Source organism: Crocodylus siamensis, chromosome 11, assembly GCF_052110815.1.
Source record: "Crocodylus siamensis isolate JL-2025a chromosome 11, ASM5211081v1, whole genome shotgun sequence".
In the NCBI taxonomy this organism is placed as follows: Eukaryota; Metazoa; Chordata; order Crocodylia; family Crocodylidae; genus Crocodylus; species Crocodylus siamensis.
The window spans coordinates 37,133,006-37,160,157 of NC_143405.1; the positions used below are offsets into that span (position 1 = coordinate 37,133,006).

Consider the following 27,152-nt stretch of genomic DNA (forward strand, 5'->3'; position numbering starts at 1 on the left):
GAGGAAACTTCAGAACCAAATGGAGAAGTTCCAGGGGATCAATGTTCCTGGCTGGGGCAAGCTGCTGTCACCAGACATGGAGGCACTGGTGAGGCAGCTGAAGGAGGGCATCAGGAAATTACTTGATCCTCTGTGGTCCAGTACGGTTCATGTGCTGGCTGCCATGTGTGACCCAAGGGTGAAGGGGAGCATCAGCATATGAGGCAGGAAAACCCTGTATCAGTGGACGAATGTCAGGGAGGCAGAAGGGCAGAGGTGGGGGAACATGACAGAGGGGGATCCACTGTCCCATGCCAGCATGCCATCCACCGGCCAGTCTCCTCCTCCACCACAGATGCTAACAATGTGGGTCAAGGGCATGGCTTCCATGGTAGGGTCCAGAGGCACCAGACCCCACCATCAGGCAGGTAGTGCTCAGGCCTTGATGACTGACCCCTTGGCCTAGTGGGCAAGCCACAGCCAGATGTGGCCAGATCTGGCCATGGTCACCCACAAACACCTGTCCTGTCCACCAACCAGTGTTCCAAGTGAAAGGGTGTTCAGCATTGCTGGGGATGTAGTGACACCCCACTGTACCTCCTTGGATCCTGGTTTGGTGGAGCAGCTGATGTTCCTCAAGGTGAAACTGCCACTGCTGAGGTTTCCCAAGCTCCAGGTCCAGAGTAGGTGTGCCATCCTCCTCACTCTGTCCGTACCTATTTACTTTTTTCCTTTTTTAAAAAACATTTAATGTCCCGCTCTCAGAGCTGGAGGTGGTACTCTCTGCATCACCAGCCAGCAGGGGAAAAACATGTCCTTGCTGAGCTCCCATGCCAGGATGAACTTGGAGATATGGGCTGGGGCTATGGGGAAGGGGAAGGCCCCAGGTCCTGGGCATGACCACTAAAACTGCTCTCTGCCTGGGTTGGAGGGCCTGGTGGGACTGTGGGCAGTATGGCAGCCCCAGGAAATGCCATGACCAAGGATTTTCCTGGTGAAAGGCAGGTAGGAGATGCCATAACCTCTAAACACCACATGCGTGCACACAGTCCTGGCTGGGGAAAGCCCAGACCCATTATGTCTTTGACAGACCTGAGGCTTGCTGGTTGCAGTGCAGTTGTGAGGGTCCAGGTGAGCTCAACATAGCTGCCTGGGATGCCAGCATTCAGGGTGAAAAACCCTTTGTTGGGCTGAGGAAACACCTGCAGTTAGTTCCATAGTGTGTTTACCTTGATGTGCTGGAATATCTGTGTTTTTCTGTAATGTAATCTGATTTATGTAATATATGTAGATAAGATAATTGTATGTATGTGTATTTATGTAATGTATATATGTATTTATGTAATAAATAAAATACATCTATATATGTAGTATGCATTCCTGAATAAATTCTGTATGCAATATATGCTATACTTCCCTGCACAGTGAATAGAATGCACAGTGTGAAAAAAAGCACAGATTTCTTTTCTAGGGGGAAAGAATCAAAATAGACTACCAAAACCAAAAAGAGGATATTTGGGGAGGAATACACTGAAATAAAAGAATGAATATAATAATAAAATAAAAGGTTATAGGAAACAAAAGGTATTGAATCCCACGTGCTAGGAACAGGTTAGCAAGTAGGAAATGAATGATAGCCTTTGTATGACACTGCTTAGCTGCTGGCAGACAGCTCAGTAACTGACCCCAAGGCAGGAAGCAGCTTAGTTCAAACAATGCTTTTTATGCTGTTTTTCCATCCCTCCCCCAGAGCACTGGGATTGAAAGGGACCTCAGGGAAGGATCAGTCACTGGCCAGCTACACATTCAATATCAGAGCAGTCCTTCCCCCCTCTTCTTCCTTCCTCTCCTTACTTTCTGTTTCCGTGCCAGCAAGCCCAGCTTCAAAACTCAAAACATTTCAACACTTTCGAAACGTTTCGACTGCCCTCATTTCATTTCGAGGCTGTTTCAAAGCCTTTCATTTTGTTTCGATTTTGCTGTTTTGAGCTTGAAATGAGTCGAAACAGCCAGTGAAATTTCACACAGCCCTAATGACTTCATCATCTCCTGGGTAAAATGTAATAACTGTTCAAGAGCACAATGCTATATAGCAGCTTAATTAGGAGAGATTATACTGTTGCATATACCTGAAACTACTATGAGAATTCAGGAAGAATTTATTGAATCAGATAGAACTGGCTGGTACACAGGACTTCTACACTGGGGAAAAAATGCTGTAGATTTTTAATGATCTGTCACCTCTGACACTAGAGTGTCCTTTAACATCATGAAGAAGCAACCAGAATACTTATCACCTGGTGTGTCTGGTCCTCAAACTGTGTATTTTAATTTTATCAGATTAAATTTGGGAGAGTTTTATATTAAAGTCTGAACTCAGCAACTACCTTCAGTTTGAATCCATGTCTAATTTGTATGTGGAGTATGCATTGTAACAAACTTTAATTTAGACAAGTACTATATAGCAGTCACTATAGTCTTACCTACACATGAGGCTTACCTAGTTTATGAAAACAAAAAGGAATAAGGTATTGGTAGACCATTTGCTAAACAATTCGTGAAATGATCATTGCAAAACCCTGAACAGCAAAAAAATCACCTGTCTTCTAGCTTGATAACAAAGCCACAAAATTCAGACAAGATCCATTAAATTTGCTGAAATTTACAAACCTTTCCAGCCAATGTTTTGTGTTTTCTCTTCAGATTGTATGGGAAAGCTAATGTAACATAGAGCATTTTGTAATTTCACACCACCATCTGCTATTTTCAAATGAAATCGAGTAATTAAGTTTCAGGTTAATTCTGTGCATCAAACCCCAAAACCTGAAGCTGTGAAGATCAGACAGGAAGGTTTGTACAAGCCCTTACATGGCTGTGTTGGCCAGTGCAGAGTGCCCACAGGTTACTTTTAAAAGAGATCATCAATTCCTAACTTACAGAAAAGGCTTTTCTGAATTTTACTACACAGGGAATTAAAACAGCAATAATTCCACTAACAGGCTCCTACATCCATGAAATGAAGTGGAGTTAAGCTAAAGCAAAAGTATCTTTTTCCTTCCCTACAAAAGCCAGGTAAAATCAATACTATTGGAAAGTCTTAAATTTGGGGGCCTGACTGGCCAAAGGGCATGATCAGAGATCCTCACTTTCCAAATCTATTTCTCTGACCTCACTGCACCTTCTGTAAAAGATCTATAGTTGTATTTATGTATTAAATAACTAATTTTATTTATTAGATTTACGTGCCACCCTTGAGCTTCTGTCATTTTCAGAGGAAGAGGCATACTAGAAATACAAATGCATACATTCTAGTAGCAGTTTAGTTTAAATTCTCCTTAACCCTATTCATTAGTCGCATCAGAGTCTAACCTGGGGAGATACAAACTGTTTGTTTTTAAAAATAAAATGCAATATTACATTAAATTATTATTTTTCTTTTTAAAAACCAACTAGTTTAATCTACATTTAAAATTATGATAGTCTGTAAGGGTCTAAGCTCAGTACAGTAATTTAAAAGGAATAAAAAGACTCTTAAAAAGCATGTGCTGGGTGCCAACATTTTTTTTAAGTACTGAACCAGGAGAAATCTCTGGCAAAGCACCTGGAACCAGAGTTTGTTGAAGTGATAGATCAGTTTTGAGAGCGGCAGCCTCTTTTGCATGTGCAGTAATAATATTTTCTTGCTCGCAGGGAAATCAATGTAACTTCAGTCCCCAACAAGTTCACGCAACGCTGATAAACCCCTGGGACCTGAAGAAGCGGAAGCACCGTGGACGCCGCACTGTGCCGCCCCGCTCGGACCTGTCAGGACTGGCGGAGGCTGAAGGGATGTCGCGGCCGCGATGGCCCAGGACGGGGGTGGCCACGGCAGCACGCGGGCTGCAGGAGCCGCACAGGGTGCGGGGCAGGAGCAGAAAGAGCAGCGGTCGCGGAAAGGAGCGGCCCTCGGCCTGATTTGCGGCAGCACAGGAGTGGTTGGGCCAGGTCTTTTCTTGGCTCCGCCGCGCAGTCGGCGAGACGTAGCCAAGCTTCTGGGTGTCTCCACGGGGAAGGCGGCACCGCCGCCCCGCGCTGGCCCCAGGCAAACGCAGCCGCCGCAAGGCCCGAGCCTGCCCGCCCGGCTGCCGCAGCCCGGGGAGGCGGGGAGGGAGCCGCAGGCCGGAGCGCGGGCGGGGCGGGGCGGGGCCGCCCCCCGGCGCCTGGCTGCGCGGCCGTTGCCGGGCCGGGACAAGCTCCGGCTGCCTGGAGACGCGCGGCTGCAAGCTCGGGTCCTGCGTCGGGCGCGGGCAGCAGCTTCGCGGGCTCCCCAAGCACCTTCCTCGCCGGCGTTTTCCTTGTGTCCTCTGCAGGCCTCTGGGGAGCCGCCGGGGCCTGCCCCTGGCCATGGTAAAGGAGCAGCAGAAGGCGGTCGCCTTCACCTCCGCTGCCGGGCGGGAGGAGGAGGAGTTGGAGGAGGAGGACGAAGCGGTGGAAGCGGAGCTGGAAGGCAGCTGCTCCGAAAGCAGCTTGGGAGCCGCCGTGGGTGCTGGGCGCCTCAGCCCCACAGACCCGGGCGGTCCAGAGGAGCTCCATGGCCCACACGTGGCCACCTGCACCTTCACCATCTCCCTGGCGGTGCCAGTGGCCACAAGTAGGTGCCAGCGCCTAGTTCCTTAGATCTGTGCCCCAGGCCCTGCGGCTTGCGCAGAAACTCACTTATATTCCCACTGGGGGAGTCTCCCGCCAGTGTGTTGTGGGTATAGCCCTCTGGAAGATGGCAGATTTATAGGGGCTGACAACAGCCTTATTTTTAAGGTCTGTTTTGAGATGATTGGTGACTGAAAGTCATATGACAGCTCTTCCCTAATCCAGGATGGTCACACTAATGATGTTACCTTGTTTATTTCTAGTTGGTTATTAGCTAATCAGTCATTAGTAGGTCATCCTAATTGAGTTCCTTATGGAAACTTTGGAAAGAGAGGCCAGTATGGAAATGGAGATGACAAAAAGTTGGTTAACCCCACATCAGGATTAAAGCGCAGTAGAAAAGAGTAGTTTGTGCAGCTGCTACAGTGCTGCACTCTTATATAAATGTATTTGTTTTGAGGAATCCCTACTTCCTGCAAGAAGAAAATAAGTATGTGTATACAGTTAATGCTAATCTTTTTAATGACAGGCCTTATCCTTACCAGAGTAAGAGCCTGACCCTCAAGCTATACAGGGATCTCTTTTCGACAGCATTAAGAGAAGATGTCTCTTGGACACTCCTGAATGCAAAGAGCCTGTAACCTTGGTGATAAAACTATATATTGGTTGCATATTGGATCGATACCAGTAAAAGGAAAATGAACATTATCAGCAATCAGCTTTTTTGGGCCAGTGTAGCCGATAATGTCACCAGCTAAATGCAGCATGCTGGGAGGGGTGGCTACAGCGAATTTTGGGGTGGCTGTAGCCCACCCCATAGATACCCCTCCCAGTACCACCTGTCCCTGCCTCCCCCGAGCACAGCCCCAGCCCAGCCAGGCCCCCCTTTGGGAAAAGGCCGGCATAGTCCCTGGTTGCAATCCCACAGCAGGCAGCCCACTTTTGCGCTGCACACAAATCCAGGGGGCATGTGCTTTCAGAGGGGGTGTACGCAGTGGTAGGGAGCTGCCCCCCACCTCCTTGCACCCCCAAAAAGCCACCTGTGGCTTTGTCCCACTCCCAGGGTCACATTCACCACTCTGGCTGGGCAGCGTGTGCCACTGTCCCACTCCCTGTCTCACTGTGGAGGCTTCTATTTGCCTCCCTGCCTCCTGACTTACTGGCAGGGAGCGGCTCTCCAAGCTGCCGGGCTGCATGTTGGCTATTGGATCAGCATTGGCTGATACAGCTGGTTAATAATCCGCCATTAGTATTGGCCAAAAAAATCTTTATCAGTGCACCCCTAAAACTATAGGCTAATAATTTTTTTTTTATAGTTTATTTATTGTACCAAAATCCCAGATGATTTTACAGATACTTTAAAGTGAATCTGAGTACCCAAGGTGACATTCTGTTATAATTTGGGGGTCTAGATTCTGCCTTCCTTTGATGGTCTAGACCACTGGTGCTCCAACCTTTCAGCCCTCTAGGTCAGATGAATAACATGGGGCCAATCCCTCCATGCCAGGATCAGGCCCGCATGTGCAAATCTGGCTTGTACGGTTTGGGCTGATACCCTGCACACTGGGATCAAGCTACACACTGTTCTGATGTGCCAGGATTGGGCTCTGTGCCACCTGATGTAGAAATTCAGACAGGATCTGAATTTGGCTAACAGAAGTGCTTTATTTTGCATGGCCACGGGAGAATAGCAAGGGGTGGCTGATGCTCAATGAGAGTTAAAAAAAGGCAGCTTTATATGCTGATAAATCACATACAGGTCAACCCACCTTGCAACAGGCTCTTGGCAGTCTGACAGCAACTCATCTTGGTGTCTGGCTGAGCCGAGTGAGTTTTCTCAAGCTGCTTTCTGATAAACTTATCCTGAAGGCCGCTGTGTTATTCCCACTTGGCCTTCACCCAGATCTTCCCCCTACATGCTGACCCGACATGTATACACTTCTTTCAGTACTTTTCCATTTCTCATCATTCCCCCCTTGTAAGCACTTGTGCTTACACCTCTATATACATAAGGCCTTTGACATTTTCTTGTCGTTCGCACTCATAGGCCACCTCCTTGAGCACCATCATCTGTAACTCAGTCCTAGAGAGCCTAGAAACACTCAGAGCAGTTTTTGATAGACAATAGTGTAAGCAACGCAGAATCATTTGGATAATAATGAAAATGGCAAAAATGCATAATAAACTCAGAATACACCATTTTAGCAGGGATTTCAACCATCCCCCTACATCTGGTAGCCAATTGAAGGGTTTCTCCTCTGCAACTGCATGGATCACCTGCAACTGCCTTCTTATGGTGCGGAGGTCTTTTTCCACTCGTTGGTGCTGATTGATCCAGGTACAGCAAGGGTGATTAATAACAGCACAGACCCCACCCTGGGCAGCTAAGAGATAATCCAAAGCCATACAGTTTTCGGTAGCCACCTGACCTATCTGGGTGACTTCATTATTAAGAGCTCCTAGAGCATCAGTGCTGGCTTTAAAAAAATTCTCCATAACTCCTGAAATGTTTACAATAGTTCTTTCTAATTCAGCTACCCCCAACCAAGGGAGAAGTGCCCTACTAAATTGATGGAACCCAGTGGGTTGGCGGACCAGTGGGTTTTCAACTGCTTGCCTATGTCTGGGCAAGCCAGGTGGGAGATTAGACACCTCGTGCTGAGAAAAGCTTGGGTGTAAATTAAACTCTGGAACGATTCTCCCCAGAGTACAGGTGCTGACCCAATGCCATGGCAAAATCTTGTGGGCATCATTCCCGCATAGCCAAAACAACACTGGAGCAGCTATAGTGCTGAGGTTCCTACAGGTTGTGCTCCCAATTCGTTACTTCTGATTGACCTGTAAGGTATAGGAAGGGGCACGTTGGCTCCCCACCAACCTGGGCTGAGATATTGATTGATTACAAGAAGTAGAACCTAACAACATGTAGAATTTGGACCCGTTCGTTACCAGGCTATGGGTGTCCTCCAGGGTTCTATGAATAGTGAGAGTCCCGTTAGTACACTGAAAGGACGTGTTTCCCAGCAGAATCCCAGACATATTATGGGAATGATAATCAAAGGTTACTCGACATTTGTGGTAGTGCCCCACTGAGTAACCAGCTTCGCCGATCCTACCACTCCCATTGGACCTATAACAGAGGTCTGCTTCAAGTCTAAAAGACAGTTTCTAGTTATCTTGAGTCTTTTTCCACCATTCAGGGATCGACTGCTGTGTTCTACTAGAGTGGGTGGAAAATCTGACGAAGTTGGTATTGGTACTGTTTACCCAATCCTCAAGGGGAATCAGTACCCCAAGCACTGGGATTCCTCTGGCTGGGTGTGTAGGCCCATGTATCCACACCCAGCAGTTTGTTAGGTTGCCTGCACTAGCAATGCTCTGCCCCAGGAACATAATACTGTTCTCCTCCCATGCCCCAACCAAAACTCCTGGCATGAAGCAGAGTAAAAGAGAAGGCAACATCTTGGGGCCTACTCGAGCAGTATCCCAAGTGCTGCTATCCCTTGGAACTTCGAGGGACTACCCTTGACTAAAATTTTGGCGTCCAGGACACTACTACCAATAAAATAGTGACCACAAGAATACAGAACAGTGTTACCCCCTGGGGAGTTTCTAAATCTATGTAATTATCTGTGACTTCCCAAGGGTTAGTGTGATTCATACTAAGTTACTAAAGACAATACTAAATGTAATTCAACACATAGAACAAAAGTTCGTAGCCTCAAGTAAAACTTGGCTAGCCATGCAGGCTATTTTTCGAGACTTCGTTGTCTGACCTTCACTCACAAGGAACCTCTTCGAGACTTCGTTGTCTGATCTTCATTCACAGGAACCCTCCTCTTCGTGGAGGTATCACTGGTGAGAGAAGCCTTCCACTCTGTCAGGGCAGTTACCTTCTTGCAGTGGGAGGTATGGACCCAAGCAGAACCCTTGGCAACCTTCACATCAATTGGGGTGGTTAGCAGGACCTGAAAAGGCCCCTTCCACCAAGGCTGCAGGCAGTCCTTCCTCTGGTGGACCTTAATCGGGACCCAGTCTCCCGGTTGAACCGAGTTGCCAACCAAGCCATCATCTAGGGACTGAGGTTGCACTGTGGCTTTAACCTGCAATGAGATAACCTTGAGGGCCTTGGTGAGCCCTTGGCAGTAGGTTAATAGAGAATCATGTAGATGAGTCAGATGTTGGGATGGAGGTGTAGCAAGTCCCCTCATGGGTTGACCCATAACAATCTCAAAAGGAGTCAGACCTGAGGTCACCTCTGAACAGAATTTCAGATTTGGAAAAGTACCAATGGGAGGGCCTCGGGCCACTTTAGACGAGTTTGTTCACAAGTCTTTGCCAAGTGAAGCTTAATATCAAAGTTTTTCTGTTCCACGTTACCCCCACTCTGAGGATGATTTGGGGTGTGGAGCTGGTATCGGATGGAAAGGACCTTGCAAATGTGTTGGACCACCTGGCCAACAAAATGGGAGCCACTGTCCGAGTCCAGGGACAGGGGTAGACTGAAGCAGGGCAGCAGGTCAAAAAGAAGCTTTTTAGCCACAGTGAGGGCATCAGCCCATCGGCAAGGGCATGCCTCAGGCCAGCCACTAAAAAGGCAGACAATGACCAACACATGCCCAGGTCAGGACCCTGGAAGTAACTCGATAAAGTCCATCTGGAGATGGGAAAAGGGGTAAAGACCTAAAGGCCTGTGGAATGCATGTGGCTGGCGGGGTGGCTGGCCAGGATTGTGTTGCTGACACTGCGGACACTGGTGACAAAAATAGGCAGCCATGGCGGAAAAACTGGGGGCATACCAATGGCGATCAACTTTGGCTACCATCCCCCCTTTGGCCGAATGGGCCACTGAGTGGGCCATTTGAGCCAAGATGGACAGCAGGGCCCTGGGGGCCACAAGGTGACCAGATGGGTGCCGCCACAAGAAGTTGGAGTGGAGAGAGGAGCCTGCGGAGATCCAGGCATCCTTTTTGGTGTCTGGGGCAGCATCCTGAGGAAGGGGAGGTCAGGGGAGACAGGAAAAGGGAGGTAGAAAGCGGCCTGAAGGACCGGAGCCGAGAGTTCTAACAGGGCGGCGGTCTTGGCCGTGGCATCCGCCCTATCGTTTCCCAGAGACACAGGATCAGCAGTAGCAGTGTGCGCTTTGCACCATAGAACAGCAAGGGTGGAGAGAAGGAGAATAGCATCCAGGAGAGCAGTAATGCAGTGGTGAGAGATGGGAGTCCCAGCAGAAGTAAGAAGCCCTCACTGTTTCCAGATCTGGCCAAAGGAATGGCAGACACCAAAGGCCTAGTGAGAGTCTGTATGGATATTAGTGGATTGCTCAGTGGCAAGGTGACAGGCACGAGTGAGAGCAATGAGTTCAGCAGCTTGAGCATTAGTAACCGAAAGAGAAGCCGATTCAACAACAGTATGATCAGAACAAACAGCATAGCCAGCTCGGAGAATGCCATGATTATCTCAAAAAAAGGAGCCATCAACGTAGAAAATGAGATCAGGGTTAGTCAGAGGGGTATTGGAAAGATCAGGACAGGGAAGGGAAACAAAATCCACAAGCTGAGTGCAGTCATGGGGTTGACTGTCTGAGGGTGAAGGAAGAAGAGAGGCAGGATTGAGGGGGTCACAGCAGACAAGGGTCACATGGTCCGCAGCTAGGAGAATCACCTCGTAGCGGGTTAGATGGGCAGGGGACAAGTGCTGAGTTCTGCCACGTTGGAGAAGGGCAAGGACAGCGTATGGGACAGCAACACTAAGGGGGTGCCCAAGGACAAGGTTATCGGTTTTAGAAACCAGCAGAGCAGTGGCAGCAATGGCACAGAGGCAGGGAGGAAACCCAGAAGCGACTGGGTCAAGGCACTGTAATAAGCAATAGGACGGTGTGGGGAGGGTCTGAAAGGCTGAGTCAAGACACCAGAAGCAGTGCCTTGGTGTTCATGGCAGAAGAGAGTGAAAGGCTTAGAATAGTCAGGCAGACCAAGAGCAGGAGAAGAAAAAAGGGCTTGCTTGAGCTGGCAGAAGGCAGATTCATGGACATCTTCCCAGGGGAGCAGGTCAGGGGAAGAATCACAGGTGAGAAGGGTGAGAGGTTTGGAAAGTCCAGAATAATTAGGAATCCACTGTCGGCAGTAGTTGGCAGCACCTAGAAACCCACGGAGCTGGCGTTTAGTGTGTGGGCGAGGGAGAGAGAGAACAGAAAGACAATCAGGAGACAGGTGACGGGTACCGTGAGAAATAGCGTACCCCAGATAGGTAACAGAAGTCTGACAGAATTGGAGCTTAGAGTGGGAGGCTTTGTGGCCCTGTGCTGCAAGTTGTTCTAAAAGAGCGACAGAATCAGCTTGGTAATGAGGGAGAGTATCAGAACAGAGAAGCAAATCATCTACATATTGAACCAGCACAGAATCATGAGGCAGCTGGACTGTATCGAGGTCAGACTTGAGAAGCTGGCTATGTATGGTGGGTGAGTCACAGAATCCTTGAGGCAGACGGGTGAACGTGTGTTTCCGGCCCTGGTAAGTAAAAGCAAACAAATATTGAGAGTCAGGGTGAACTGGTATAGAAAAGAAAGCATTACAGAGATCCACCACAGAAAAATAAAGAGTAGAAGCAGGTATTTGAGAAAGTACAGTGGTGGGGTTGGGTACCACAGCTGTCAAGGGAATCACAAAATTGTCAATAGCACGCAAATCTTGAACAAAATGATAAACAGGCAACCCCTCAGGTGTACACTTCTTCTTTTGGACTGGAAGGATCAGGTTATTACAACAGGAGCGGGCAGGTGCAAGGACACCCTGTTCTAGGAGACTTTGTATTACAGAAGCAATGCCACTGGAGGCAGCAACTGATAGTGTGTATTGCGGGATCGATGGGGGAGACGCTCCTGATTTAACTTTGATAGAAACTGGGATGGCACCCTTGAGAAGTCCCACATCAGTTGTGGAGTGGGACCAAAAGGACTCAGGAAGGTGAGCCAATAGTTCCTGTTGCAACGAGGAAGAATTGGACTCGGGTTTATGTTCCATTAGTGTCATCATCAAGGCAAGAATTTGAGTCTGGGGTAATGTGAGGAAACCCCATCTGGATAACAGTGAACTGTTGCCTGTAATTTGCAAAGGAGGTCTCGCCCCAACAGATTTACAGAGGCGCAAGGACTCAGCAAAAAGGCATGTTGCTCAGTAAGGGGACCCAAGGTAAACGAGAGTGGCTGTGTAACAGTGTGATCAATGGGTTGATCCCCAATACCTACAGCAGTGATTACTTTATCAGAAACGGGAACCTTAGAAAGAAAACCAGAGCTAAGCATAGACAAGGAAGCACCGGTGTTGTCAAGAAATGGAACAGCTTGTCCTCCCACAGTAACAGGTATTGTAGCATTGGAAAAGGTAGAAAGTAAAGGGGCTAGAGTCTCTGGGTTTTCTTGGGTGTCCTAATACTGATTTTCACCTTCGAAGGACTGGAGAGGAGCTGGTCCAGGTGGTGGAGCTCAGTGGGTGCCTGGCTGAAATGGAGGGGCACTAGTTGAGAGCAGGGGCCCCTGGGGTTTGTTCGGGCACTCATTCTTCCAATGGCCTCTTTGCTTACAGTAGCGGCAGACATCATTGGGAATGTCAGAGAGACTGGGTGGTCAGGCCAAGCGAAATGGTCCCACAGGGCACCATGGTATGGCACCACCCTGGAGATCTCTGATTTGCAAAGCCATCAGTTCGTCCTGAGCCTTTGATTTTTGCTGTTGGGCTTTAGTATAGAAGTGAGTGACAGCAGCCAAAACTTCGGTAAAAGATTTAGTTTCCCACCCGATCATGGCATTTTGCAGTGACTCAGAGATCCTAGGTAACAGCCCTAAAACAAAGGTCTGAATAATCATGGCAGCGAGGCTGGTTTCTGGGTCATGACTTGGATCAGGCAAGAATAGTAGTCAGCAGGATGTTCTTCTGGCTTTTGCTTGCAGGTGGAAATTTTGGACCAGTCTGTTTTTTGTGGGGAGACCCTGGGGACGGCCTCAAGGACCTGTTTATAGAGATTTGGCAGATGGTCCTTGCCAGGGTCTTGAGGAGGCCAGTTGGCCGCTTTAAGGTGGGTGTCTTTCTGGTCTCCAGGAAAAAGATCACTGAGGAACATCTGAATATCACCGTGGGTCGGCTTATAAACCTCAAAGAGGGTTTGGAGTTTTTGAGCAAACCCGGTAGGGTCATCATGGAGTTCAGGGAAGGTGGTTGACCAAGAGACAATTTCTGATGGTGAGAAGGGGACATGAACCACCACAGGTTGTCCCCCTGGCACAGGGTATTCTCGGAGGGGATACTGTGCAACCTTACCACCCCTGTGAGTCTTCCTTACAGGGGTCCTTTGACAGTCTACCTCGGTGGTAGCATTATTTCGGTTCCAGAGGGTCAATTTGCTTGGGGTGTTCTGCTGATCTAGGGAAGCTGAATGTATGGTCCATCTATCATGCGGGTCCAGGGGGACGTCAATTTCGAACCAGTCCCCCGTGGGAGAATCAAAAGTGATGGTGGTAATGGGAGACGAAGGACCAGGGGTAAGGGCTGGTGGAGTTGCCAGAGAAGCCGATGTGGTGGATGCAACAGCACCTGAGGCCGCGGGACTGGCGGGCAGTGGTGGAAACGGGACCCAGTGATCCAACAAATCGTCTTGGGGTGGATCGTCTGGTGGCGGAGGCAAGGCTGGGTAAAACCTAGCCAAACATGGTGAACAAGGGGCAGACGGGGTCGGCCCCTGACACTGGAGATCTTTAACTTGATTTTGAAGGTGATCAATTTGCTTCTTAAATTTTTCTTCATTATCCTTATAGGAAGCCACAAGGGAACACTTATGGCACTTTTTGGACTCATCTTCTCATAGGTACCAGGCTTCCATTTGAACAGGGTGCTTACTTTCCAAATTGTCTGTGTCTGAGGATATGATGAACCCACGACCCATCTAAGGGCCAGCGCAATTTGGCGTCACCATCGGTATACTGGTTCCATTTAATTAAGTACTGCATTGACCGGGGCCCATATTTTAGAAACATAAACTGGGTGGGATCCCGCGGCGGGACCTTAGAGATCCCGCTACCTACTGTCACGCCTAGGACTTACTGACACCGAAACAGGCAGGTACTCACCCTGGCCAGGGATTTTTCCAGAGCCAAACAGATGGATGGTAAATCAGAGACTGGAGTGTCGAAGCCGCAGAGCCGAAGAACCAAGTTGAGGAGAGCCTTCTCGGAGTGACGGAGCCGAAGAACCAAGACGAGGGTCCTACTCAGAGTGGTCTGCATAATGACATGCCCCAGCCGAGTCCCCAAGTTGATGTAGAAATTCAGACAGGATCTGAATTTAGCTAACAGGAGTGCTTTATTTTGCAGGCCCACGGGAGAACAGCAAGAGGCAGCTGATGCTCAATGAGAGTAAAAAAAAGGCTGCTTTATATACTGATAAATCACATACAGGTCAACCCACCTCACAACAGGCTCTTGGCAGTCTGACAGCAACTCATCTCGATGTCTGGCTGAGCCGAGTGAATTTTCTCAAGCTGCTTTCTGATAAGATTTCATAGACATAGACATTAGGGCTGGAAGGGACCTCGGGAAATCATCGAGTCCAGCCCCCTGCCCAAAGGGCAGGAAGTCAGCTGGGGTCATAGGATCCCAGCAAGATAAGCATCCAATTTACTCTTGAAGGTGTTCAATGTAGGTGCTTGAACCACCTCCGCTGGCAGACTGTTCCAGACCTTGGGGGCTCGGACAGTAAAGAAATTCTTCCTTATGTCCAGCCTGAAATGGTCTTGCAGGAGTTTGTGACCGTTCAACCTCGTCATCCCTTGGGGCGCTCTGGTGAACAGATGTTCCCCCAGATCCTGGTGGTCACCCCTGATAAACTTATAGGTGGCCATCAGATCACCCCTGAGCCTGCGCTTTTCCAGGCTAAAGAGTCCCATGGCTCTCAGCCTGTCATCGTAAGATCTGTTTTCCTGACCTCTGATCATGCGCGTGGCTCTCCTCTGGACTCTCTCAAGCTTCTCCACATCCTTTTTGAATTGTGGAGCCCAAAACTGGATGCAGTACTCCAGCTGCGGCCTCACCAAGGCCGAGTACAAGGGGAGAATGACGTCCCGGGATTTGCTCGAGAAGCATCTATGGATGCAAGCCAGCATTTTGGTCGCTTTACTAGCTGCAGCATCGCATTGCAGGCTCATGTTCATCTTGTGGTCAATGATGACCCCCAAGTCTTTTTCTTCTGTAGTGCTAACCAACGTAGCACTGCCGAGCCTATAAGGGTGCTGCAGGTTTTTCCTCCCAAGGTGGAGAACCTTGCATTTTTCGGTGTTAAACACCATGAGGTTCTCGTCTGCCCATTTGCTGAGCTTGTCCAGGTCAGCCTGGATCACCCGCCTATCTTCTGGCGTGGATGCTTTGCCCCAAAGTTTGGTGTCATCGGCGAACTTGGCCAGTCCACTCCTAACTCCAATGTCCACATCATTAATGAAGATGTTGAACAGTATGGGTCCCAGGAGAGCCTTGAGGGACCCCACTGGTTGCAGGGCACCATGATGAGTGACTGGCATCAATCACAACCCTCTGGGTCCGACCACGAAGCCAATTTCCCAGCCAGCGGATCGTGGTGGAGCCAAGGCCACAACTGGACAGTTTTGCCAAGAGGTGATCATGGGATACCAGATCAAAAGCTTTTTTGAAGTCAAGATATATGACATCAATCTCTTCTCCCTTGTCCAGGTGATAGGTCACCTGGTCATAGAAGGAAATGAGATTGGTCAAACAAGACCTACCCGCAACAAACCCGTGCTGGCTGTCCCTTAGAATGTTAGCCTGGGCCAGTCCCTCAAGGATGGCCTCCTTAATAAACTTAAGCTTATCCTGAAGGCTGCTGTGTTATTCCTGCTTGGCCTTCACCCAGATCTTCCCCCTCCATCCTGACCCGACACGTATACACTTCTTTCAGTACTTTTCTATTCCTCATCGCACCTCTGCCTGGTTCTTTGTGCCAGGATGGGGACGTTGCACCACTTCCATTAGCCACCGTGTACCTGGAGCAGGGCCCCTTGCATGCTGTATCTAGTGCACTGAGCCATGATCCTTGGGGCTCCCCATGGACCTGTGAAAAGCTCAGTGGGCCGTATGACAGTGCCAAAGACCAAGCACCTGTGGTCCAGGCCATTAGACCTGGTGGCCACTTAGATGACCAAATGGAAATAGAATGTCACCTCTGCTTCTGTTGCTGTGATCTAAGCCATACCTTTAGCTTGTAATGGCTCAGTGCAGCTTTGTTGAGATCAGTGAGGCAATGCTGATGTATCGGTCCAATATCAGATCAGTACTGATATAAAGAAAATTGGCTGTATCGGAAATCGACCTGAAGTGGCTGATAATTTGGCTGATAAATGCCCTACATGAATACAACTGCAGTGCAGCGCACAGGCAGTGGGGAGCAGCGCCCAGCAGCATGCAGCTGGTAAGTCTGTTGTGGTGAAAGAGGAGGGGAGAAGGAAGAGGTATGGGGGGCACAAATCAGAAGTCAGATCAGTATCAGCTGATATGCTTCCTTAAAAATCGGCTATTGGTATCGGCCCCCAAATACCATATCAGTGCACCCCTACTGATTTACACCAAACCTGTTCTTGTAATCTTAAAACAATAGAGGACTTATTTGGAAGGAGCTGAAAGAGGGAAATCCAAGTTTATAAACTGAGAGGGCAAAGAGAAAGTTATGAGAATAAAAAACTCATCACTTGTCAAAAATAATGGAAGGAACCTGAAAGTGGGAGGCATCAGAGTACTAGGAGTGCACCAATAAAGATTTTTTGGGCTGATATTGATGGCCAATTGACCTGCCATATCAGCTAATACTGATTTGATATGCAGGCTGGCAGCTTGGAGAGCAGCATCTGGCTGGTAAATCTTTTGGTGGGAAGGGGAGTGGGAGGGCCAGATTGAGGCCCCCATGGTGAGGGAAGGAGTGGGGCTGGGGCACGGGCAGGTGCTGTCCAGCTAGGGCAGGGTGGGGCATGGGACAGAGCCATGGGTGGCTCGTCCAGGGGGTGTGGTGAGGAAGGAAGGGAGAGGTGGCTGCTACTGTTGTGCACACCCTGGTGGGGAGGTAGGGGGGCACATAGCCCCTGGATCTGTGTACAGGGTGAGGGCAGGCTGCCACTGGGGGCGGGGGTCAGGGGTTGCACCAGCTTCTTCCCAGCCGTGGGAAGGACGGGCAGGCATCATCAGCACTGGGAGGGGGGCACATCAGCCAAAAAAAGCCGACTGCCAGTAATGTCAATTTTCCTTTTATTCGTGCCAATGTAATATGGACTGATATATCTATACAGAATAGACCTACAGGATAGATCTTAGCAATATCCCATGAAATGAATAGGATGCTTTTAAACACTCTCTCTTTTTACTATAATTTCCGTTACTGTGTTCAGTGGGAGTTTTTGGGTCTTGCCTTTGGGAACCAAGTGGCATTGGGCCTTGCTCTAGCAGAGCTTTCACATGTACATTTGACCGTGGTGACTGGTGCCTTCTGAGCCTGGGGGTGGGGCACAATTCATGGGTGGGCCCGGGGGGTGGGCCAAAATTCCCATATCCACTCCTATACTTCTGTGTTGCGGCTAAGTGTCCCCCCCACAACACGCTGCTGGCCCATGTGACAAAAACACTGCCTTGTCATGAGCAGTGCTGAGTCGGGGGCCACACGTGCTCCCCATGCCCCTCCACTGGTCGCCTGTACATTTGGCTTACAAATCTTATCTGTTTTTTCTGGACTCATCGTTTAAACTGACAATATTTTTATCTGTGTTTATAAGGTACACAGTTATCAGTCTGGAAATTGTCTTATCTGTGAGAAATCCAGTCTTTTTTTCAGTTGGCATGGAAAGTACCTTTGCAACAGAACTGGCTTGAGTCTGCTATGACAGAGGTTTTTGGGTGTATAAGTAAGCATGGGCAAGAAACACCTGTCATGTGGAGTCCAGCACCATGCAAGTTACCTGTGTAGCAACAGGCCAGACATGTGTAGACTGGGAAGCTGAGAGGCTGAAGGATATGTTGCTATGCTGGCGAAGAAGGCCCAGTTTTGCCTGATTAAGAATTGCACAGTTGAGTACTGACTTAGTCATGAGAGAATTATTGTACACAGCAGTAACACAGGTTATTGAAACATACCACATGTACCCATGCAGCAGTTGAATTATTCTGGAGTCATGATGTAACTCTGGCCATCGCAGTGCCTATATATGCCAGAGAATGTTTCTTGATAATATGTCAAACTTTCAAAAGTCATATTCTTAAATATTTTTTTCCTAGGTCAGAGACATAAACCATCCATTTCATCTGAAATGCAAAGAAGAAGGTCTGATATTGGCAAAGATGCAGGCATTCCAAAAATACGGCGTTACTATCACATGGAGTACTTTCTCCTACCAGATGACATTGAACCTAGAAAACTTGATTTGGTGCTGTTTGGTATGGTGGCCAAGTTTTTTTTAGAATCTGAATCCAAGGTAAAAAAAAACATGTACTTTATCATTCTGGAAATAGCTAGCTTTATTTGTTGAGCATAAAATATATTTCTAAAATAGTTATGCAAGATGCCTGTCACAGCACCTTACATCTGAAGAGCCGGTGTATTATGTGCTGAAGCTAGGAGGATGCTTTCAAATCACATGTGGGTGAGCCATGCTAATACTCCTGTTAGCCACTACATAGGCCTTTTCTAGATATAGGCTGTACCACTTAAAGTCTACCAATATGGACACCAGGTCTGTAAACCTGTGTCTCATTTGAGGTAGTCCTGATTGATCTGAGTCAAAACTTGAGACAAAGCAGGAGGTCTTTACCTATGTAGCCATGCCAAGCTGTACTAGTGCTGCTCTGTCAGTAGGTAACCAGGGAGAGCAAACAGCCTGACAGATTTGACTCTGGAATGACTGGCAAATAACTTGAATGACCTGTGATTGACTTAAACATACATCATATTTTCTGGGGGTGGAGAGAAACTTGTTTAGTACATTTTTTCTTGCGTACTTCACAGGTACTTAAGCGGGATAATGGACTGGGATCTGAGGACAGAAGGCTTTCTCCTAAGAGAAATGATACATCTGTTTAAACTCTAGCATATCTCTGTAAAGCTGCTTAAACTGGAATAGTTTATTCTGCTGCTCAGCAATTTTTAATAAGCTGCAAGCTGGAACAGGCCGGCTCTGGTCTGACATGAGCTGAATGGGTGGCTTTGGTGGCTTGAGAAAAAATTATTAGTGATTCTCTTACAGAATAGTACATTAGAATTTGGAGAAGCTGACTTAGAGTTCTAGTAGCTTCCTAAGAAATGTCCTAATAACATTGTTTGTTTTTATATGTTCCGTCTATACTAATAGAACACAATATTGTTAGACGCAAATTGAGTAAAGATGTATGCACAAATTACAGTGCATGTGGAAGTAATTTGGGTGATGTTTTAATGAGGAGATATTTATAGTACTAGTTTAATTCCAAGGATCAAAAAACACTTTATAAACTATTGGCTCCGTCATACAAATTGTTGAGTACCTTTTAAACTGAATGACTGGTTGAGCAATAAGGGGAAAACTTGATAAAATATTTGGATTGTAACATTTAAAAATGTAATTAACCTTTTGTTGTTTGACCTTTTAGCCTATGCAAAATAAATCATTAATATTGAGATTTTTCTAAGCCAACCAGGGAGTATTCAGGATGGATAATATTTTTATTACAATCTATTGAAGAAACTACTTGTGAAAAGGACATGCCTTATAGCAAAGAGAAATCTCAAGACTATGTTTATGTTTCCTCTTCTTTGTAAAGTGATTAGCTATCTGAACTATCTTTTGTATAGAACACTAATCCTGATTTTATCTAAACATGCTTATATTTTTGATTATGAGAACTATGGACCAAATTCTTCCATTTGTCGCTCCTCTAACTACAGGGATGCAACCTGGGTGCAAAGGAGGACCAAAATTGGCCAAGTGCCCTCCAACTTATTCATCTTTTCTTCGTTGCCCTACATATATTCCTCTCTTGGCTATCCAATGGTCCAGCTTCCAGAGGAGCACTGGGGAGAGCACTAAATAATGCCCAACCAGTAGTCTGGTGGTTAGAGTATTAGGAAGTCAGAAAAACACAGGTTCAGGCCCCCTTCATTTGAATGGGACCTGGAGCCCATGTCTTCTGTTCCCTGGACAAATGCCAATTTATTGAGACTAAAACATGGGAGGGTCCTGATCCTCCCCTACCCCCCAGCATCTGAGCATCCTCTAGCCATGGGTTTTTGTCAGCTATCTTTTTGTAACTAAAGCCATAAACAGATACTACTTTTCTGGTGGAGGGTGGGGGGAAGGCATTTTGTCCCATGTAAACTTCAATGTATATGGGATAAAATGTACTATTGATTTTTCCCAGGACATTGTTGAGTGTGTCTGTTTGGTTATTATAGGTCAGCATCCTGGGATAAACTGGCCAGGCAGTCCTCCAGCAATGCCACAATGTACCACTCCCACTCTGACCTTGGCTGCTCTTGAACCCAGGGTGGCTATTCTAGCATGGGGGTGCTGGTAGTGCTACTGCCGGTGGAGAGGAGAAGTGGTACTCACTGCTGGCTGTGCTAGCTGATGATGAGTATTCAGCTGCTTTTGCCAGCATTTAGCTGCACATCAGGCAAGAGCCAGATCTGTGGTGGCCTTGACTGCAACCTAGTCTGTTGCCAAGAGATACTGATACTGGGAAGTCAAGTATCTTGTGAGCCATGATCTAACATTCTAAGTCAGAGCTTTCCTCTATAGAGAGCCATCATAGTTGGATGGACCCTTCTACAAGTCAAACTTACGTTGGACCACCATATTCTCCAGTAAGAGGGCAGCAAAGATTAACTGGCTTCCTTTTGTGACAATGAGCAGCTCTTGCTTCCACTGCAGAGTTGGCTTTATCCACCTCACATTGGCTGGAGTGCTGGGATCCCTGGGACAGGAGAAGACCCTGGCATTTGGGATAAGGGTGAAGTTCCACACTTTCTTCTGGTGTTAGCCTCTAGGGTTAGCAGTAATGTGGCTGGGCAGGGGATGGATGGCCTTCAACCCATGCCCCTCAATTCCCAGAGTCACAGGGCCATTTGTGGGTGGTTAGTAAATGGAAGCTGCCAATGTGCTCTGGAAGAGGCCCCCCCAAACTTGTCCACAGGGACACAGCCCCCCCAGCAGTGATCATAGCATGCAGCCTGCTCCAAAGCCTCCTGCCAACCAGGGCTGTAAGGGGAACACAGAGTCCCTACTCCCTTCATCTTGATGTTGGACATGCCAGGGGCAAACTGCTTCATCACTTTGGGGATATGGGAATTCCTGAACACACTAGTGTTTATGCATCTGGCCCAACAGGTCAGCACTGATATGGGTGAAACAGCTTTAGTGATCCACTAGTATCTGCATCACCACCAAAAAGAGGATGGTGACACACACTGTAAATAGCAATGCAGTTTGGGAACCCCAGGGTGACAAAATCATGACCAACTGCAGGTCCACCATGTTTATGATCCAGGTTGCCAACTGCTACTGGACTGCCAGTCATACCTTCTGCATTGCATCATCTGCTGTGGGGATGTGCCAACACCTGATTGGTTGGCAATGGACTGGAGATCATTGGAGGTAGTAAGCTTCCATATTGCAGTCATGACTTGCTTCTCTGTGGTCAGGGTTGCCCTTATCCTGGTAATTTGCCACTCCAACCAGGGCAACAGCGTGGTGCAGATCTCTAGGAAGATAGGTTGGGACCTGCAGAAATTCATCAGCTGCTGTTCATTGTCCCAGGTGGTTGGAATAATCTGCTCCCACAGTTGCTGCTTATCTCTTTGGCTTAGAAATGCTATTCAACAGTTTGGAGATGCTTTCAAGGCAGCCGAGATGTATTGTATTGCATTGCAACTAACACCTCTTTGGGATAGATGATGTTGGTGGTGAGGGAGAATTGGACATAGCTTTTCCTCTGGCATCTAGCAGTGGCATGGTCAAGTGCCTGATGAAATGTCTATCGTCAGTCATTTCATGGACAGCCAAAGTCAAGTCAGCTTGAGGTACCACTGAGACCTTTGTGAAAAAAACCATGAATGCAAACTGTCAACACTAGGTGACTCTGGCCTGCAGCACAAGGTACAGTTAACATTGAGATGGTAGCAGCATGCTAGCAATGGTAATAACAGGAGGTAGTAGAGGATAGTGGAGTAGCAGAACTGATGGGTAGTCCTATCTGGTCGCCCCCAGTTAATGTTACCCAGCTTCCACTTCACTGGGGAATCCTTGGAAACCTCTAGACACTATACCACCATGAAGCATGCTGCAATGTGTATTTTTGCCAGCCTCATGCTAGCAGAGGAGCAGCAATGCAACAGTGACCCTTTGAAGGGTTGACATGTACAGAACTCTGCCATGACTCCTTTGATTTGGGTCATGTAATCTGGCCCACAACAAATGTGATGCCTGAATTTAGGCATGCAGAACAGGCATGTGTACATAACCATCCCCTTTGAGATGGTTGTGATCGTGGACATAACCACCCCTTTGAGAACTGGTGCCAAGTCTTCACTGATACCTGGGCTCACAAGCAGGAGAAGTATGCCCCGCTGGCCGACATCCTGAGGGGCTGTGTGGCGGGCCAGTAGGGGGTGCTCCTGCATTGAGCCGCCCACCTCCCTGCGCCCGACCACCTTCCAGGCTCCGAATGCCTCCCTAGGGGCGCCTTAGGTCCGGCCAACCCCCTTTCTGGAGCACACTTGCTAGCCTGGGGGTAACGTTTCTGCCACCACCCCGAGAAGGGACTGCCTCGACCCTGTGTCCTCGGGGAAACACAGGCCTAATAGTCTGATGGGTACTCAACCCAGTACAGGCACTTGGGGCACTTCCCCAAGTCAGGGGGCAAAAAGTAAAGTCTCCTTTAGACCCACCCCTCAATAAGTCTCCCACACCAGTCAAAAAGGAGAACTTTATTGATTACAAGGGGTAGGGTAAACTAGGGTACAGGATTGAGCAATATCTTAGAAATCCTAAAGAGCAAACAGTGTGGCTGAGGCAGCCTTTTGATCACGCATCTGTGTTACTGCCAGCTAAATATCTAATCAGATTGAGTAGCTTACTCACAAGCATCTTCCAGAGGCTGGTTGAGTTTCCCCTCTGGAGTCTTGGGGTGAGAGAGAGAGCTAGGATCAGATGGTAAGGCTTCTCTGTCTCCCCTGCTTTGCTGCTGCTTCACCTCATGGCCGAAGAGAGAGAGAGCCTCCTTTCCCCCACCAACCTATATAGCCCCTATGACCTCATTCACCTGGTCCAGTGGAGGTTAGCCCCAGTTGGCTGTCAGCCAACCAATTTGAAATACATCACCTGTTACCGGGCAGATTCTAGCTCCCCAGGTAGAAGCCCCTCACCCAGGTGGCTGATGCCAGTCACGTAGGCAGAGGGAGCAGGTTTCCCCCCTCCCTCAGGAATGCAGCCAGCTCAGGTTACCTAAAGAGACAGGCTGAGGTGTGAATCCTCTGTGCTGGCCCATCTAATCACGTTGTCACAGGGCAGAGATTTTGGGGAGAAACCAAGGTGGCTTTCTGCCACAGGCCGCAGCTATGACATGACGGTCGACGCACTCATCGTGCGAATGCTCGGAGCCTGGGACCCCAGCAACGAGAGCATCCTGCATGCCTGCCACCTCTCCCGCTGCTACTCCAAGCTGATGCGCTGCCTCATAGTGACCGACACCATCTGTTGGTCCCGCAACATCTACGTGGAACACATCACAGGCCGCCGCCAGTACTCCGACCCCACCAGACGACCTGCCGCCGGACCGGACACAGAGGGGACCGCCTGAACCTTCCCCCCTGCACCAGATGGACCTTCACTTTTGAGAGAATTCTTCAGCAACGGACAACCCCGCTCCACCCGAAGAGGATCCCCGTGATGAGACTCTGTATGGACTGAGACACTTTCTTTGAGCCACTTCCTCCACGATTGCGGACCATTGTAACGGGTTTGTGTGCATCTATCTTCTTTCTCTCTCAGCATCGCGAACCCCCTCCCTCCCCTTGTCTATTAAAGTACTAAAGTACTAGTGTATTTACTTTGCACATGTGCTTTTCAAATTCCTCCCTAATACAAAAGTATGCAGTTTCTAGTCATGATACTTTACTAAGTGGAACACTTGCCACTACAGTAAAACTTTCTCAGAGTTAACAGTTTGACATCAGCTATTTCATTAATTCATTTTGTGTTGCAATTCTGATGTAACAATCACAGATATGTTTCAGGATTTATAGGAGGATGGGAAGCAAAAACAAGCAACTTCCATTTTTGCATAGTTCACTCATCTTCCAATCACTTCAAGGACATAACATAATAAGGACCATCTAGGAAAAATTAAATTGGAATTTGCCTCTAGGTAAAGAGCATAATTAAAGAATCTGGATAGAAGTCTGTTGCTGAAAAAGCGTTGCCATTTAATTTGACATTTTTCCCTTTCCTCCTGCCACATCACTGAATAATAGTGACCAAAGTTTATCCTTCTGTTTCATAACCCATTTAGTTTTGGTATTGCTTTTCTGATGTGGGGCAACCCTGCCCTTGGCTGCTCCAAAGACAACGAGAAGAGTCTGTTGCATATAAAGGCAAAATCTTGCCCATAGTCCTCATTAATTTGCAATTGCCTGTCATCAAAGTAATTGTATATAAACTTATGCATTACTTAGACAAGGGGTATGAAACTCACCTGGGCCCCCAGGCTAGAAGCTGTGGTGGCAGTGGGACAAGCAGGGGGTTAATGTAGCTTTGGTTTTTATAACTCCTACTTCCCCACTCTGTGCCTCCCATTGACACATCCCCAACAGGGCTCTTAACGGTGGGCCCTGCCCCTCATCCTGGTGCCTCTATGAGACATGTGGCCCAGGTAAAATGACTACAAAGGCTATATCTTTGACACCCTTGTCTTTAAAAAAAAATCACTCAGGTTTATTGTCTAGTATTGATTTTTTAAACATAGTGGTACAGTTAAAATGCTTTCTCTTCATCATTTGACTTTCCCATTTATCTTCCCTTTTTATCCCGTTCTATGCTTTTTCTTTTTCTTTTTTTTTTTGTTGCCCTTTCACTGTCAGCCAGCAACTCCACAGGTTCAGCCAGAGCAACACAAACAGAAATATTCAATGGCAGTAATTTCATCAGTGAGTGAATACAAAACCATAGAATAGTTCTAGAGACAGGTAGTGATTAATACCCAGACATTAAAAAACTGTAGTTGTTTAATGTGTCACTTGATCCCTCATAATGTACATACAATATAAATCCTGCACTGACTAAAGCAGACCTCAGCCTCATTCAACATTCAGTGTGCATGTTGATGACAACAGGGGTTCTGATATGCTATTATATTTTTTTTTCAGTGAAACATGGTATCCCATTTCTGCCTGTCTATATATGGACACCCAATAATTGTTAATTTTATCATTTCATGGACACCAGTTATCAAGGTGTTTATCAGCTTCCAAAGAGAAGCTCCATTTCAATTGCTTTAATAGGATTCAAGCTGCTTTAGGATGAAAAATTTTTCATTTGTTCTATGTTTGAAAATAGCTAAACTTTTTAAAGCATAATTTTTAAGGAAAATACATTTGCTTCCTGATTGAGATAAGTATACTAAACATTAGGCAAAATACAAAACTTTGAGGAAGTTATTAGAAACTGGAAATGCTCCTGTTAAAGAGAAGTGCTTGACCTATATATAGTGGGTGCATCTCCATGTACAATTAATTCGAAACAATAAACTCCAGAGCATTTTGAGCCAGAATAAACTACTTCTACAGCAGCAAGTTGAGCAGGGACAGAGCAGTTTAAGCCAGGTTGTTACTTCTCTGCTCTGGCCCTCCACAGCAGTCAGGCTTCAGTGGGTGTTAGCAGGTGGTGGTGGTTGGCAGCAAGTTCGGAGGGGCAGGCCCAGGCAGCGGGTGGCAGTGTGGGCCTGCAGTTGGCAGCAGCAGTGTGTTCCAGTGTCTGGGGGGCAGACCTAGGCTGGCAAGAGGCACGAAGTGGTGGGGGGAGAAGGGAAGGGCAGGGGGAGAAGTGTCAGCCCCAGGCTCTGGGTGGCAGCATTGGGGCAGCGGAGTGGTTGGCTTGAGCATGAGGGTACTGAAAGTGCAAGAGCCACGTGGCTAGGTAGCAGGCAGGAGTCTGTCTTCTTGCTGACTGGGCACAATTTATGCCTGTGGTCAGGATCTACATGTGAATTTAATTGCAATTAATTACCCCACTGTAAGATAGTACTACCCCCAACAATACTAACTTATGATAGCATAAATTAGTTTACTGCGGTTTGATAGCATTGCACATGTAGACACTGGGTGTGTCTACACATTCATTAATGTGCCATAGTTACTGCGCATTAAGTTTAGTACTTACATAACCAAGTACTAAATCAATGAGCAGCAACTGGCAGTACTGCATAGTAGTGCTGCTGTACAGGTTTTTACAGACACTAACTATGCAGTAACCTAATATTACTGCACAGTAGCATATTAGCACAGGTTTTGCCCGCCACTACTGCGCAGTAGTATGAGGCTACTGTGCAGTTAGTGTCTCGTGTAGACGCACCCAATGATGCCTTACTCTGCAATTAATTAGTCTACTCCTCAGTTAAGCGCACATGTAGCCATGGCCACTGTGTAGTAGGTCAGACCATATTTAGTTTATAATGCATTTTTAGTATATGATTAAGTATGCTAGAATTAAGAAACCCCAACAACTAAAAATTGATCTTGGTCTGTTTTGAAACATGAAGGCATGAAAGACTTCAAATGCCTTTCTTGGGAATAAATATGAGACCAAACAATGGTTACCTTTCTCATCTGAGTAGTTTCATAGATTTCATAGACATTAGGGCTGGAAGGGACCTCGGGAGATCGAGTCCAGCCCCCTGCCCAAAGGGCAGGAAGTCAGCTGGGGTCATAGGATCCCAGCAAGATAAGCATCCAATTTACTCTTGAAGGTGTTCAATGTAGGTGCTTGAACCACCTCCGCTGGCAGACTGTTCCATTGATCATTGCCTTAAGTACGAATTACAAAGGCAAGTCATATATTTTCCTTTACCTTATACCATTCCTTTCATTTACCCTCAATTACCTATCCTATTCATAGAGTAGGTTGAAAATGACTAATTGGTGCCTTGCCTCTGTCATTTCCTTTTGTATTCCCAGTGCTTTAGGTAGACTAATTTCTTTCATGCTTTTTTTAAGATTCAGATTCTCTATATTTTGCCTACTAACAAATAAAAAAGTCAGTTGCATCATGGAGAAAGATGTACTGACAATCCTGAAAAGCAGAGTCCTTCACTCACATAACCTCATAGGCTTTAGGGGTTCCTAAAGTTTTGACCTGGAAGGGCCATTTCAAAGGGGCACTTTTGAGTGGCAGGGGCTTGTGGGCCATGTTATGGGCCATGTTATGGGATCTCATAGGTCCCATGTTGCACAAGCCACACTTTGGGAACCGCTACTTTAGAATTT

At 47.4% G+C, this 27,152-nt stretch overlaps 1 protein-coding gene and 1 pseudogene across 1 annotated transcript in view; one reads left to right on the plus strand and one right to left on the minus strand.

Moving 5' to 3' along the window:
* The first annotated feature begins 4,019 nt into the window (after positions 1-4,019).
* The window catches only part of CFAP92 (cilia and flagella associated protein 92 (putative)), a 132,593-nt gene continuing 109,460 nt past the window's right edge, over positions 4,020-27,152 (plus strand). The window contains exons 1-2 of the mRNA XM_090022235.1: positions 4,020-4,609; positions 17,921-18,117. Coding sequence (XP_089878361.1) covers positions 4,363-4,609; positions 17,921-18,117 — 444 coding nt within the window. The 5' untranslated portion in view covers positions 4,020-4,362. The remainder of the gene's footprint in view (positions 4,610-17,920; positions 18,118-27,152) is intronic.
* LOC149855746 (syncytin-2-like) lies at positions 4,662-8,181 on the minus strand (annotated as a pseudogene).